The sequence below is a fragment of the Fukomys damarensis genome, unplaced genomic scaffold (genome assembly GCF_012274545.1).
Source record: "Fukomys damarensis isolate Sample0158 unplaced genomic scaffold, DMR_v1.0_HiC HiC_scaffold_33, whole genome shotgun sequence".
Classification (NCBI taxonomy): Eukaryota; Metazoa; Chordata; class Mammalia; order Rodentia; family Bathyergidae; genus Fukomys; species Fukomys damarensis.
In genome coordinates this window covers 32826234-32842088 of record NW_022900945.1, presented here as the reverse complement: position 1 = coordinate 32842088, position 15855 = coordinate 32826234, and the positions used below count along the sequence as shown (strand labels likewise).

The following is a 15855-nucleotide window of genomic DNA, read 5'->3' as shown; positions in this document are numbered from 1 at the left end:
TCCTGCCAGAACTCTTTGCTCTCCTCCTCACACTCACACCTCCTGCTCTGCTTGTGTAAATCCTGCTTGCTATATTCTCAGGGAAACTCCAACGAAAGTAAGCCTTGTAGATGTAAAAAGTCTATATAAAGAACAGACTTCTAGTGGGTGCTCTTAAGACTGACGGGAGTCACTTGCTGAGCCACTGGCATTAAAAGCCACTCTTTCCTCCTGTTTTCATATTAAGAATGGTCTGTCCAGGATCCTCACAGTTTCCTGATTCATAAGTAATGGAGTTTTCCCCCTCATCGCTGGAGATTGAACCCAGGGCTCTGAGCATACTAGACACGCACTCTACTACTGAGCTACATCCTAGCTCCATTATTAAGATACCTAGAATATATCAATTAATACAGAAATTGATGGCCGATGTCAAGGAAACATTCAAGGTGGAGTATAGTTGGTTCCAGTCCCTGGTTATTTTGTTTGTTCTTGTCTGTTTGGTTCTTGGATTTTTGGTTGGCTTGCTTGTTTATGGTACTAGGGACAAAACCTCGGGCCTCCTGCACACCAGGTAAGCATTCTATCAATGAGCTCCACCACCTCCCACTCCCCCCTACCCCTGCCCAAGCTGAAGGCATTTAAAATGGAGCTGGGAAGCCATGGTTTATCAGATCTCAAGCACAAGTGCAGCAGAACTTTTGAACTAAACTGCATATAAATCCACTCTGGGTGTGAGTTGACCTTTGGACTGGGCCAAACCCAAGTTTCCAGAAACACTATTAAATCCTGCTCACCTTCTGTATAATAGAGTTCTTCCTGCCAACTACTCAAAGACAAAGAGTACACCTAATTGCTTTTCTACAACAGCTGAACTGCTGCCAGCACCAATCATAATTCCTGACAAACAAATTAATTTCCAACCCCCTGGTGGCTTAAAGCTGCCATTTTAGAAAACCTTGGAGCACCAGATTGCAATCCTAATGAGCCACAAATAACTGTAATTTTCTTTGTGAAAAGATGATTTTATTCTTCATGAACACCACAGATGAGGTAGGTATGTTTTTTTGGTTTGGTTTGGTTTGGTTTGGTTTTTTGAGACAGGGTCTCACTATGTAGTTGAGTCTGACCTGGAACTCACTATGTAGCCCAGGCTGGTCTTGAACTCCCAGAGATCCTCCTGCCTCAGCCTCCCGAGTGCTGGGCTTATAGGCACGCGCCTCCATGCCCGGCTTGAGGTAGGTATGTTTTAACAAACACATACTTTTTGTGGCATTGATTTAGAGGTCAAGTAAAGAGGTTGTGCAAATAAACTGATTCTAGAAGCTGAAGGAATGATAACCCATATTAGGTGTTGGCATATTTGATAACACTGTGATCTACAATGACTTCGAAGTTAAATAATGAATGTGGAGCTGGGCATGATGGCACATGCCTATAATCTCAGCTACTTGGGAGGCTGAGCCAGAAGGATCTCCTGGAGTTCAAGGCCAGCCTGAACTATAAAGTGAGATCCTATCTCAAAAAAACAAAACAAAGCAACATGGGCCAGGGATTTAGCTCAGTGGCATCACCACTTGCCTTACAAGTGTAAGCTCCGGAGTTTGATCCCCAGTACCACAAAAAGAAAAGAAAAAAAAATAACAAAACCTGACCTTTAGCTAAGAATCAGGTCAAGACTATCTCTGTGCACGTGGTGTATTTAACATTTCTACAAGGATTTAGGCACCACCCCGTAAACCTTTGCATTTGGATGACATGGACCTAGAAAGGGAATGAAGATATTACTGTCCCACCAACCTTGTTGGACTAAGGTACCTAAAATTATGTAGGTGGATAAATGGAGACACGTCAACATAGGGACCTTGGCTGTGACCATTAGCAAATGAAGCTGATTGGAATCAAGTGAATAAGAGAACTCTTTTGACTTATGTGAGATAATTGTACTGCAAAAGAGTGGAGATTTAAAATGCCTCTATGACTTCTAACCTTCTATAAATAGGAAATGAGCTCAGAACACTGCAGAGCCTCCAAAGAGTATATATATCTCCAATACAAACCTCAGATAGGTTGTTCTGTTTTCTTTGTTTTGTTTGGTTTTTGGTTTTTTTTGAGACAAGGTCACACTATATAGTCAGGCTGGCCTCAAACTCGTGGTGATCCTCCTAACTCAGCCTCCTGAGTCCTGGGATTATAAGTGTGTGCCGACCATGCCTGGTGTCAGACTGAGATATACCTAAAGAAGATAAGAGAGGAGTGGATCCTCCTACAGATGCTCAAGTCAAGAAACACAAAGAGCAATGACTTGGACAGCTCCTCCACGAGGGCAGAATTGGAAGCTAATTCAAGGAGTATACTCCGCACCCAGGGTACTGAAACTTCACAATATCTCGTCACTGACCAGTGATCAGCTTTGCTCATTTGCCTCTCTTCTGTCTTTCAGTGACTTTCCATCTTCTGTCCATTTAGCCTATTGTCTGTTATCTAGAAATGTGTCTATTCTAGTTATTTCACACGAGTGTTATTGTATAGTTGTCTTTTTCTTGTTTAGTTTTGCTTGAGACACAGTCTCACTATGTAGTTCAGTCTGGCCTTGAACTCATTATGTAGCTGAGGCTGGCCTCAAACTCAAGGCAATCCTCCTGTCTCAGCCTCCTGAGTACTAGGATTACAGGTATGTGTCACTATTCCTGACTGTTACTCCTTTTTTAAAGGCCTACTTCATTTAGGATAATGTCTTCGAGGTTCATGTCATCACCTCTATCAGCAACTTTATTCCATTTTCAAATTTTTCATTGTGGTACTAAGAATTGAACCCGGGACCTCACACATGCTAAGCAAGTGCTCTATCTTTGAGCTTCCTCCACAAACCATGTGCAAATTTTATTTTGAGGCAGGGTCTCAGGGTCGCATTAAATTGCCCAGACTGACCTTGAACTTGTGATCCTCCTACCTCAGCCTCCCAAGTAGCTAGGATTACATGTATGCACCATGAGGCCTGTCAAAGTTGAGTATTTTTTTCATGCATTTATTGACTATCTTTATATCATCTTTGGAGAAAATTCAAGACCTTTCTTTACTCATTCTTGAATCATATTGTTTTCTTCTTGTTGTTGCTGACCTGCAAGGGCTCTTTTTGTGTGTTTTTGGTTTTTTTGTTTTATGAGGCAGGGTCTTACTATGTAGTTCAGGATGGCCTTGAACGCATATATAGCCCAGGCTGTCCTCAAACTTGTGGCAATCCTTTGTCTCAAGCCTCCCATGTGCTAGGATTACAGGTGTGCACCACCATGCCCAGTTGTGAGAATTCTTCATATATTCTGGACAGTAAATCCTTATTACCAAATACAGGTCATGAAGATTACACTTGCTTTTTAAACTAAGCTAATTTTTATAGCATGATTTCATGAAACAAAGGTTTATAGGTTGTTTGATATCAATAACTGGACATCATTCATGTTGAGAATCAAAGATATTCATCTATTCATGAATTACCAGACTGGCTTAAAGACTAAAAAGAAAGTGCCCAACTAATGGAGGAGTAAGATAAATATTTAGATAGAAACTAAGGTTTTGAATAGTGTTTTTAAATTTTCTTTCTTTAATGTCACCAAGTGGGGGAAATAAAATCAATGCAAATTGATTTTATATACTTTGTGGTAAATTTCAAGAGCGACCAGGTTAAAATGTAAGTAAACTGATTATCTAATGTATTCATTTAAAGCAATTCAAAAAACTCTACAGCAAACAGAGTGGATGTTATAAAAGTTCCAATAGATCTGGGTATGTGGCTACTCAGATGGCTGAATCAGGAGAATCACTTGAACCCAGGAACTCAAGTCCAGCCTTGGCAACACAGTCACACACAGAAGGAAGAGGTGAGGGGAGAGGCAGTGACATTGCATCTAAAAAAAAAAAAAATCCAGTAATAATTTTTTAAAGAATGGTAATCATCACCTAAGTTAATGTCTTACACTACTCACATACCAATGTGGTTTGTTTGTTTTTATTGTACCTGGAACTGAACCCAGAGAGTACTGACCACTGACCTACATCCTCACCCTTTTAATCTTTTTTGTTTCTTTTTGCTAGATGGTCCAAGTTGGCCTCGAGTTTGAGATCCTGCAACCCTAGCCTCTCAAGTAGCTGGATTACAGGTGTGTGCCAGCACATTCAACCTACCTATGTGTGCTATATAGCAGCTTAAAACAATAGTCCTCCAGAAGTTGCAGTTATGAGACATGGATTACATATATTCACATAGCAAAACAACTATACAAAATTGTTATTTCAAACTGAAGAACAACACCACAGCTTTTCCTCCCTGCTGCTTTGTACACAAGCTCCTATTTGTAGTATAATCCAGATAGGATGTCTATTCCTGTAACTTAAATCATTGCAATAATTTGTGAAATTACTAGGCAGTTTATAAGAAGACTTGTAAAACTGAAAGTGCTTGTTAGCACAAGCTATTTGCTTTTAAGCTAGGTAAATTTTGATTCAAATATGCTTGAAGTGGCACAGCTTACATGACATAAAATTTGCACGTGTCTATCGCAACAGGTCACACCAGCATCGTAAAGGGTCCTTATTGCCAAGTGTGGGGATGTGCACCTGGAGTTCTAGCTATTCAGGAGACTGAGGTGGGAGTGTCAGTTGAGCTCAGGGCTTTCAGAAGAGCCTGGCAGCACCAAAGATCCCCCTATCATAGGACAAACAAAGCCAAGCATGTGGTACACACCTATAATCCCAGTTACTTAAGCAGGTAAGGCAGGAGAACCCCAAATTCAATGCCAGCTTGGGCAACATAGCAAGACCCTGTCTTAAAACTTAAAAAGGCTGGGGATGCCGGTAAGTATTGCCTCAATTAAACCACCAGTACCACAAAAATAAACAAACAATCAAAAACAAAAAGTACATTTCCATCTCTGATTAAGATGGCACACGCATACTCTATTTCTCCTGATAATCTGATGACTACCAGAAAAACCATGGACAGAATACATGGAACAAAAAACTGAAGACATAAAAAGCAAACCAAATAAAAAAAACCCTAACAAAGAAACAAACAAACTGAAGCTCCGAAAAGTAGCAGGTAACAAATTGGAGAGGAAATCAAATAAAAAAACAACAAAATGATATTTCATATTTTTTCCTCTACTATCTCCTGATTTAGTCTGAAAACAACCCAAATTTCAGAACATTGCAGAGGGCACAGCCAGGATAAATTAATCTCTCTCAAATAAGAGTACTGACAACAAGGCCTCTAAAGAATGGAGAGAATGAGGGCTGGTGCCTGCTTTGCAAGTGCAAGGACCCGAGTTCGATCCCTGGTACCAAAAAAAAAACCCAAAAACAACAACAAAACAAAACAAAAAGAATGGAGAGACTGAGTTGTGGTCTCCCTGGGCAGTGCCATATCAGCAGCTGGACTTATTGATTTGCGTTAGAGATTGTCTTGGTCCATTTGGGTTGCTATAACAAAATGCCTTAGATTGGGTAATTTATAAACAGTAGACATTTATTGCTCATAATTCCAGAGGCTGGGACACCCAAGGTCTAGGTGTTGGTATAGTCAATGTCTTGTGAGGGCCGTTCTTCATAGACAGTATTTTCTGTGTCCTTACATAGTGGAAGGGCCAAAGAACCTCTCTCAAACCTCTTATAACACTAATTCCATCCATGAGAGCTCATGCCTCCTACCTAGTCACTTCCTAAATTTAGCCTTGCCTTTTCATACTATCACATAGGAGCTGAAGTTCCAACATATGAATCTGGGGGCAGGGACACCAACATTCAGATCAAAACACAGATGGACTCAGTTGTAAGAGCTGTCTGGCAGCACATAATGACCGAGAGCCAGGCCTTCTGGCCAGAGGACCGTGAGAAGCAGACGTGAGACCCAGAGTGTGGTGGAGATTTCGCAATGGAGGAGCTCCAGGAGGGCTGAAGTCCTAGGATCACCCCTAAAGTATTCCTGAATAGAACGGTCTGAAACAGAAGGCTGTGGTAGGGAGACTCTCCTTGTACCTTCTTATCTTTTATAGGTAAGTCTATGGAATAAACTTATAGGCAGATTAATCAGAGAAAAATACAGATATTTATTATATTCAGAGGAATGACATAGGGGAGAAAAAAGCCAATGTGAAAGAAAAAGTGTAAGCAGGAATGGTGGAAAACTCCTGTCATCCCAGCACTCGGGAGGCTAAGGTAGGAGAGTGGCAAGTTGGCCACTTTGGTATATTGATTGAGTTGAAGGCAGCTGAAAAACAACCAATGCCGGAAGACTTTCTCCAAACTCCCCTTCTCTGGACAATGACAGATCCTCCAAAGAGAACTCAATTGTTACCTTTATCACAAGAGAAGAGACTACATACCACCCCCAAAGTTTTTAAGTTTTTAAATTTTTGTCTTAAATTCTCACACCTCTCACATATTCTTCTAAAAATTCATCTTTCTTAAAAATCCTTTACTGTTTCCTAAACCATCTATACACCCTCTACCCCTTTTCCTGATAAATTATATAAACTAACTTTCTTTCTTTAATTTCTTTTTTCTTTCTCTCTTCCTTTCTTTCTTCTTTCAGTACTGGTGTTTGAACCTAACACTTTTGAACTGAGCTATATCCCAGCCCTTTTAATTTTTCTAGACAGGGTCTTGATAAATCACTGAGTTGCCCAGCCTGTCTCAAACTTGCCACTCTCCTACCTTGGCAGCATTGCTATGTGACTTAGAGTCTGCTTACTCCATTCTATTTAGCCACCTAAACCCACAGGCACATTTTGGCTGTTTTACCAAAATACCTTACCTCTGAAATAATAAATCCCACAGTATGGTATTTATCCAACACTTCTTTTCATTCAACTGTGTCAATTCTTTATTTGTGCTGTCAAAATTATTTGCGATTCTTCAGGATTTCTAGTCACTTCATTTGACAGTAGCCTTATTGTATCCCTTCTCTTAATCTTTTTCTACCCTGCTATGACCATCATTGTCATATTTTTCCCATTATCATCTATTGCCATGTCCTCTTGTACTTCTGTTCATCCAGAGTTTTCCTAACTTGGCCTTTCCTCCTCATGCAATCACTTGATTAATCTGCTAAGAATTTCTAGAAAAATGAAACAACATTTAGCAAATTAAAACAAATTTATTTTGTAATTAAATTGCCAATTTATGGTCTCCCTTTTCTCCCTCCCTCCCTTCCTTCTTTCCTCTCCTTCCTTCCTTTTTTTTCCTTCCTTTCTTCCTTCCTTCCTTTTTTGGTACTGGGGATTGGACTTGTGACCTTTGCCTCAGCCTCCCAGAGTGCTGGGATTATAAACATATATTATTGTGGAAGGAACTGGTAAATGACACGCAGACACAGAAGTGGGTAAAACAAACAAACAAAAGAACAAAAAGTTTACTTTGCTAGCAAAGGGTTGGCCTGCACCAAGGGCTGTGCCAAATGACTGACCCTAGGATGGGTTGTGATCTGCCTTTTATAGGAGTTTTACAATCATGACCTCATTTTAGGTAGTCCAATAAGACATTCCAGTTCTCTCAGTTCCCAACACAAATCATGGTCACATCACAGTTTAATTTTAACCCAAATGTAGCACCTTTTTGTGATTAGGATGTTTATCTTCAGGATTTTCCTAATTAGCTATTTGACAAGAGTGGGGGTCAGGGTTAGGAAAACAGGACTGGTGACATTCCTTTCACCCTTTATCTTTTATAGTCATACAATTTAGAGAAAGTTTAGGTTTTAAGATCTAAGTGTACTGTATAAGGTATGGCGATTGTTATCTTAAGTCTCACCCTGGGGATACAGTAAGCATCTCCAGCATCTGTAAATCTTATAACATTTTAAACTGGGTCTACTTGCCTTCAAGCTTTGTAGTTAATGATGAAACCTCTGGGATTGTTGTCCTAAGAAACAAGCAAAGCAAACTACATAAGTGAAAGACGACGATTATTCTGTATTGCCTTAGCATTTTGTAGGTTTCAGACTATTTACAGAAGTACTCTTTATCATTCCTCCCTTTGTGTCTGGGGGGTATTTCCTTACCCTGCATTGAATTAATTCCATTTTTCATTATTCTGCATGATTAGCATTTGATAATTCTGCATGATTAGCAACCTACTCTCTGGTGTATGAGTTTAGAAATCCATTGTACTATACAGGGACCAAACATGAGCAGCAGTAGTATAAGAACTCTTGGCCCTACTAGAGTGTTGACCCAGGCTTTTCATCCCGACAAGTTGAGGCCAAAATTGTTATGTCGGGTCCTCAGCATCAAATTCCTTTCCAAGAACCTTAATATGATCCCTTAATTTATCTAGTGATTCTTATATTACTCCAGATTTGTTTGCATAATAACAATTTTCCCTAAAAACAGGCAGATGCCTCCTCTCTAAACACTAAGCAAATCAAGGGCTCATCTATTTTGTAACACCATGTTAGCCAATGAGCCTAACTGAGTTTCTAAGGCTTGAATAGCATCTCAAGTTTCCTCCAGGTCCTTCCTGATTTCTTGTCCTAAGGCCTTGAACTGTTGCTGCTCTAATCCAAGGGCTGTGACACTAGAGTGAGGCTGCCAGCTATAGCTAGTCCTGCTAATATAGGGAGAACAATTGGGTCTCTTTTTTCTCTTGTCAAACCACTGTTTGCAGTGATCTGTAAAGGCACTTTTCTCATTGCTGAAGGAGTGTAGACAGACAGGTTGGGGATTAAGATCCCCAAAGCACATAAACGTGTAAACAAAATAACCCATAACCATCTAACACAATAAAAGAGTCCATAATATCCTGGTTGTAGTCCTCCCTCTTTAGCTGTGCATTAACTGTTGGCCCCTGGAGTGATGAGAGCTGGGCTTTGAGTGTGCTGTCCTTTGGGGTCACAGTTTGTGGAGTCCTCTGGGTAAGCTCCTTTCATCCTGGAGTGGTGGATCCATGGCTGGACTTCAACCCCCTTGACAGTTGTGGGAATAACCTTATGGGAACGGCCCTTCCCATATGGTTTGTAAAGGGGTCTTTTTCCAATTTTTAACATACAATCAATCCACTGGGCAGGAGTTAACATAGGGAGGCCCTCCTTATTTTTAATTGGCCCCTGTATATTTTGGAATATTTTCCCCAATTCTAACCACTGTAATTCCAGAATGGAGGAGCCTAACTAAGATGAATTCCCAGTAAAGTCTCTTAAAATACATGGTGGTCTCGAAAATAATACCTCATATGGGAAGAATCCAATATAACCTGGGGTGTTTCTTATCTTAAGAAGGGCTAAAGGAAGTAAATGGACCCATGGCCCTGGTGTTATCAAACAATATTAAGTTAATACATTTTTAATAGTATGATTTATCCTCTTTACTTTATTGGAGCTCTGGGGCCAATATGCAGTGTGTAAATACCATTTTATAAGTAATAATTTAGCTAGATCTTGTACAGCCTCTGCTACAAATGCTGGTCCATTGTTCCTGCCTATAAAGAGAGGCAGACCAAACCTTGGGATTATTTCCTTTAATAAAACTTTGTATACTTCTGAAGCCTTTTCTGTTTTTGTAGGGAAGGCTTCAGGCCATCCAGAATAAGTGCAAACCTACAAATATTTATAACCTCTACAAGGGGAGACTTCTGTAAAGTCTATTTGTATGTCCTAAAAGGGGGTTTTGCCTTTCCATTACATTCTAGATAGTGCTCTGGGCCCTGAGGTCAGATTTATTTTCTGACAAATTTGACATCTTTTTTATTTGTTTTGTTTTTTTGGTACCAGGGATCAAACTCAGGATCTTATGCTTTTGAGGCAGGTAGCAGAACCGATGAGCTAAATCCCCAGCCTTTTTCTTTCTTTCTTTCTTTTTGTACCAGGGATCGAATTCAGGTCCTTGTGCCTGCAAGGCAGGTGGGGGAACCACTGAGGTAAATCCCTGGCTTGACATCTTTTTGAGACTTGTTCACACAAGGCAGAAATACAATGTATGAAGAAATATCTCTAACAGTGTTGGGAGGGCCATCTTCCCCCATGAGTCAAGTCATGGTATCTTTTAATCCAATAGTATGGTAGTGCCTCTGGTATCATCATCCTGTTGTTGGGTAGGATCCAAACAAGTCCTTGTTTCTCAGCCAATTGTTTCTTATCCCATTTGTTCTCTTTATCTGAATATTCTATAGTAACTAGGGGTTTTTGTATCTCAAATTTTCTCTTTTGTGCACAGGTGAACATGGTCATCTGAAGTTTCTTTTTTTTGTTTTTTGAGACAGGGACTCACTATGTAGTTGAGACTGACCTGGAACTCACTATGTAGCCCAGGCTGGTCTGGAACTCACAGCAATCCTCCTGCCTCAGCCTCCCGAGTGCTGGGATTACAGGCGTGCATGACCACACCCGGCTGAGAAACTTTTCTTTATAGTTATTTTATCATAGTAATTAAAAACAGATTAGTTCCAGGACTCATTTTTGGCCCTGTTGTCCTTGTCCCTCACTGCCTCCTGTGCTGCTTCATGTTCTCTGTACACCTTGTTGCCAGATCTTGACAAGTTAAGGAAATCAAAGACTTTCTACTCACAGTCAGGTTCAGGGATGCCAACTCTGTTAAGATTTTAAAAAAAAAAAAAGGATAATGGGAATCTTAAAGTTTGTTGCAGCACTTACCTTTGTACTTTGATCACAGGTAAAATTTTAGGAAAAAAATTGACAAAGTATCAGTACTATTTTTATAATTTAAGGATCACATAAACAGAAACAATACAAAACAAAAAAATTTAAGCAAATGTCTTTGTTTCTTTTGCTGAGACATTCTCACTACATACATACATATATGTATGTATATGTAGCCAGGCTGGCCTTGGTCTGGTGATCCTCCTTCCTCAGTCTCCTGAATGCTAGAATTACATTCATGCAAAATCACACCTGGCTACATTCTTAATTTAAAAGTGTTAGGTAAAGGTTTCAGTTTTTAGGCTAATACCTTTTATCTGAAGATAAAGATATATATCTGCAGCTAAAATGAAGCAACATTAACACAAAAACTAACTAGATCAACCTTGGTCATTAGATGTCATCCTATGTACATATATATTATTCAGTAATATAGTTAAAAGTGAAAAAATAGCTGTGTGTGGTGGTGCACACCTATAATCGCAGCACTCAGGAGGCTGAGGCAGGAGAATCACTGTGAATTCAAGCCAGCCTAGGCCACACAGTGAGTTTAAGGCAGCCTGAAATACAAAGTGAGACCCTTTCTCAACAAACACAAAACAAGCAAATAAACAAAAACAACAACAACAAAACAATGAAAACATATTTTTGGCTACTTTACACATAAACATCGGGTTCATTCTGACCAGTAGTATTTGCCTTTAGTAAACTGATGAAAGAAAGGTAAACAAGAAATAGAAAGGGCCAGGAATTTAGCTCGGTGGTTCAGTGGCCTGCCTTGCAAGCGCAAGGACCCGAGTTCAATGCCCAGTACCAAAAAAAAGAAATAGAAGGGAGTCTACAGTTGCTAACAGAGCTATTTATACGACAGTTTATTTTGCTCCTAATTTTGCCATGACTAATTAAGTATATTTACCACATAGCCTGAAATTCTTCCTTCTCTTTCAGCCTGTATTCATCACGCAAAAGGTCAGCATCTGAAATAAGCAAGCACTGAATACACAGCAAATTAACGGGTAAATGATGGGATGAGGGCATAACACAGTCCTTTAGAAAAAATTTTTATTTATTTTTTGACGCAGACATACAAATGACAATGCTCACTAGATAGAACAATTTAAGACACATGAGAAATGGATTATAATTTGAACATTACAATATTTATGGACATACAGGTCTCATGTTTCCTCAGTTATCTTTGCAAACTTACTAAAATATCACAGCATACTGCAGGTTAAACTAGCAAGTTTACCTCTCAGTTTGAAGAGCAGAATTGATTTAGATTAGTAAAAAGACCAAGGCACAGACCGTTGTTGAAATGTAATATAATAAAAAAATACCTTGTTATCAGCACTCAGGAGTGAAGCATTCTACCTAAACATTCTTTAATTGAATGGCATTTATCCTTCTAAAGCCTAAACTGTTAATCTACTGGTGACAGAATAATGTATAACATGCCTTCTTAAACTTTAAAATAGATCATGCAGATTATAATAATGTTTTATCAATAGTCTTTGTTAGGAGCACAATATCCCAAAGATTTACCAAGGTAGATATTTAACCTATTATAGATAATTTAATATGGCTATTATTTTTAAAATCATCAACTCATTTATTTATTTTGTCACATGTCACTGTCAGCTGTTACTTCTTGTTTTGATTAAATATGTTTTTTGTTATTCATTTATCTGTTTTGTACTGAGGGTTGAACTCTGGACCTCCTGCTTGGCGGGCAGGTACTGTGCCACTGAGCTACATCCCTGGCTCTCTGTTATTTTTCTTACCCCCTGTAATACAGAAGTTAGAGAAGAGCAATATAACTACATAAACCTTTGATGAAACAGTTCCTTCAAGAAAGGTCATTCCTTTTACAGGCAAATGTTAGGAGAGGTTATATACTGAGGAAGGAAGGATCTGAAGAAGGAAGAGCAATCTAGAAATCTGTTTCCAGATAGCAGTCAGATTACTATCACAACTGTCCTTGAATCTGCAGGACTTAATCTGCTCTAGGTTGGGAAACCAGAAAACTAAGATAAAACTATTTATAAAGCAGGGTATGCTTTGAATAAAGGCAGGCAGCTAATTTTACAGTAAACTGCAGGAACACTGAAACATGAATATTTGAAATTTCATATATTTATAAATTTTTCATACACAGGAGTTTTAGTTTGCATGTTTTTCTTTATTTCTCAGTCACAACTGAGGTATGTGATCTCTGAGCAAAGTGCTACTTTATCATTACCTCATTAATTATATATATTAACATATATTATATATGTAATCTTCCCCTGAATAATATTAAATAGTGTGTATGTATTTTACTTATTTTGTGATATTGAGGAATGAATCCAGGGCCTTATGCATGCTAGGTAAGCACTCTACCATTGAGCTACTTACCCAGCCCTTTTAATTTTATTTCTGAGACAGGGTCTCATTAAATTGCCTAGGCTGGTATCAAACCTGTGATCCTCCTGCCTCAGCCTTAGAAGTACCTGGAATTACAGGCATGTGCCCCATGCTGGTGTAATGAAATAACTTTTACAATTACTTTCTTCCAAAAGAAGGCATAATGATCTAATCTGCTTGAGAAAAAAGAGAGTAAAAACAATTCCACCTAAGAAATAAGTACTATTAAAAAAATCAACTCATATAAATGTTAATAATCTTTTTCCTTTTAGCACTTTTCAGATTTAAGGTATCCTAACATACTTTTAAAATTATTTTATCGAATTAAAAATAACTACAGAATTCACATCTGTAACTTTGGATTGTTCTCAACACCTGTCAATTTTTTTTTGTTTTTTTTTTAACAGAAAACCAGTATCTATGTGAGTAGATTCTTGCATACCAAATAAAGTTATCAAGTTTTAGAAAATATAACATATTTTTTCTTTAAGGTTCTCGAAATGACCAACAATTTTCGTTTTGAAAATCTCACAATGGGAAATTGTCACTCAAGATTGACTTTACAAAACTGTTTTTAGGAAATAAATTTCATAATGCTATTTCCCCTCCATATATTTTATAAAATCATTAGCACAAATTATGTTAAATATACTGTTGGCATTCAGTGTATTAAAAACATATCAATATATCAGTGAACAAAATAAAAGCACATTTCAAATGTCTGTATTCCATTTGTGAGCACGAGCATATATTCTAGGTGGAAACTTCTTTCATTCTACGTTTAAGAAATATTTGTGAAATATGTATTGACTATATTGTGCAAGGTAGTAAGAATGCTATAATGAACAGGGAGAACCCCAATGTATTCAATATGTATCGATAATGAAGATAATACATACCACAATTTAAAGCTCCTTTTCCATGTTTCCATTTTCCTATTTTATTTTCACTCATGTAGAAGTTGAAGACTATTCTTTTTGTAACTCTGGGATTTCTACACATTTGAAAAACACTTATTAAAAGAAAAAAATTCCATTGGTAATGATAGATGATTTTTCTTTCTGATTCAAAGTATAAGTTATCTTTGAATATTAAAAAAGAAAGAGAGGGCTGGGAATATAGCTCAGTGTTATAGCACTCGTCTAGCATGGATAGTCCTGGGTTTGAACCTCAGCACTGCAACAAACATAACAAAAAACAGAAAAGAAAAAAAAAATCAATGTTTTACAGTCTTACTTACACTGGGCATTAGTATTATATAAATGCAATTTTTGAAATGACTTCAGCTTATGCATTTGAGGCATTTACATTATATTATCACCTTGTATTCCATAATATGAATGGTGGGTAGCATACTTATTAATCACTATAAATCATAAAGTGTTTCAAGAACAGTAGCAATTGACCAGGCTTGTGTCTCACAGCTGAAAGGACAGTACTGGCCATTTTCATTGGTCAGTTCTGGAAGACCTTTCCAATAGGATCTGAGAAAAAAAAGAGAGGGAGGATGTTTTATAAGATATAGTCTAACACATACTAATAAAATAGGCAAGACTTGATGATTTTTGCCTTGTAATAAAGAAAACAATTATAGCCATTTGTTATAAAATAAAACAACATACTCAAGATGCATAAAGAATTTAGATGGGAGAGTTATTCTTTGATATTTCATATTTGGAATTTAAGACCTTAAATTACAAAAAAATCCCTTTATGTATTAAACACAAAGAAAAAAACCATATCAACAATATATATACAATATCCTCTCAGACATAATTTATTCTTTCAGATTATGTTTATTAGACTCAAACTGTAGTTATGCATGTGATCTCCATACAAATATAAAACTAAATAAACACTAAGAATTATAATTAGGAAAAGTACCAATTAATTTTTCATTCTATTGAATAATAAGCTTATTTATCATGTACTTATTTATCATGTACTTATGCTTTATACAGACACTCTTGGTTTAATGACCAGGTATGTTCCTGTCACTAGGTTGTTGAATGAACTGGTTGCTGAGAAAGTGTATATACTATGTACAATATTCAGAAGAAAGAAATGGTCAAAGAAAACTTCAACTTGATGACTTTGCTTTTATTGTATAATTCTTACATGCAGTGCTGTACTGTAAAACAGAACATAAAACTATAGTATTGTATCATACAATACAAAGAGCAAAAATTACAGTACTGTATAAACAAGGTATACTATATTAAAAAAAAAGACAGAGACTCCATAAACAAGATATACAAAATGGTACAAAAAAAGACAGTTTATAATTTCAAACAGCATGCTTTGGTTGTTAAGTCCAAGTGGGTGTTAAACAGGTAGGTTGTTAAAAAACAAGGACTAAAATGTACCCTCTGTTATAGGAGGTCACACCAAGGTGAGTGTGGTCCACAATGGGAACCCACAGGCAGAGGTGGTAAAGTGTGGGGTGTTCAGGCCCACAGTGGGAAGGGCATTAAGATCTTAAGGTGCCCCACCAGGGGATGTCAGAGCCAGAGCAGACACAAAGATGATGGAAGTATAGGCAAAGAAAAACATACGTTGTGGTAGAAAATAATGAAAAAAATTAATGTGAGATAGAACGGCCTAATTAATATCATACAGAGAAATATTGGTGATAAGAAAGGTGATTTCATAATGATAAAGGGGGCCGGGCGTGGTGGCACACACGTGTAATCCCAACACTCGGGAGGCTGAGGCAGGAGGATCGCTGTGAGTTTGAGATCAGCCTGGGCTACATAGTGAGTTCCAGGTCAGTCTCAACTATACAGTGAGACCCTGTCTCAAAAAAAAAAAAAAAAAAAAAAAAA

General features: G+C 37.8%; 1 protein-coding gene across 1 annotated transcript in view; it reads right to left on the bottom strand.

The window, feature by feature from the left end:
- Nucleotides 1-13960: 13960 nt before the first annotated feature.
- Nucleotides 13961-15855, bottom strand: part of Agl (amylo-alpha-1, 6-glucosidase, 4-alpha-glucanotransferase) — a 75690-nt gene continuing 73795 nt past the window's right edge. Inside the window, 1 exon segment of the mRNA XM_010639055.3 lies at nucleotides 13961-14514. Within this exon segment, the coding sequence (XP_010637357.2) occupies nucleotides 14397-14514 (118 nt within the window). The 3' untranslated portion in view covers nucleotides 13961-14396.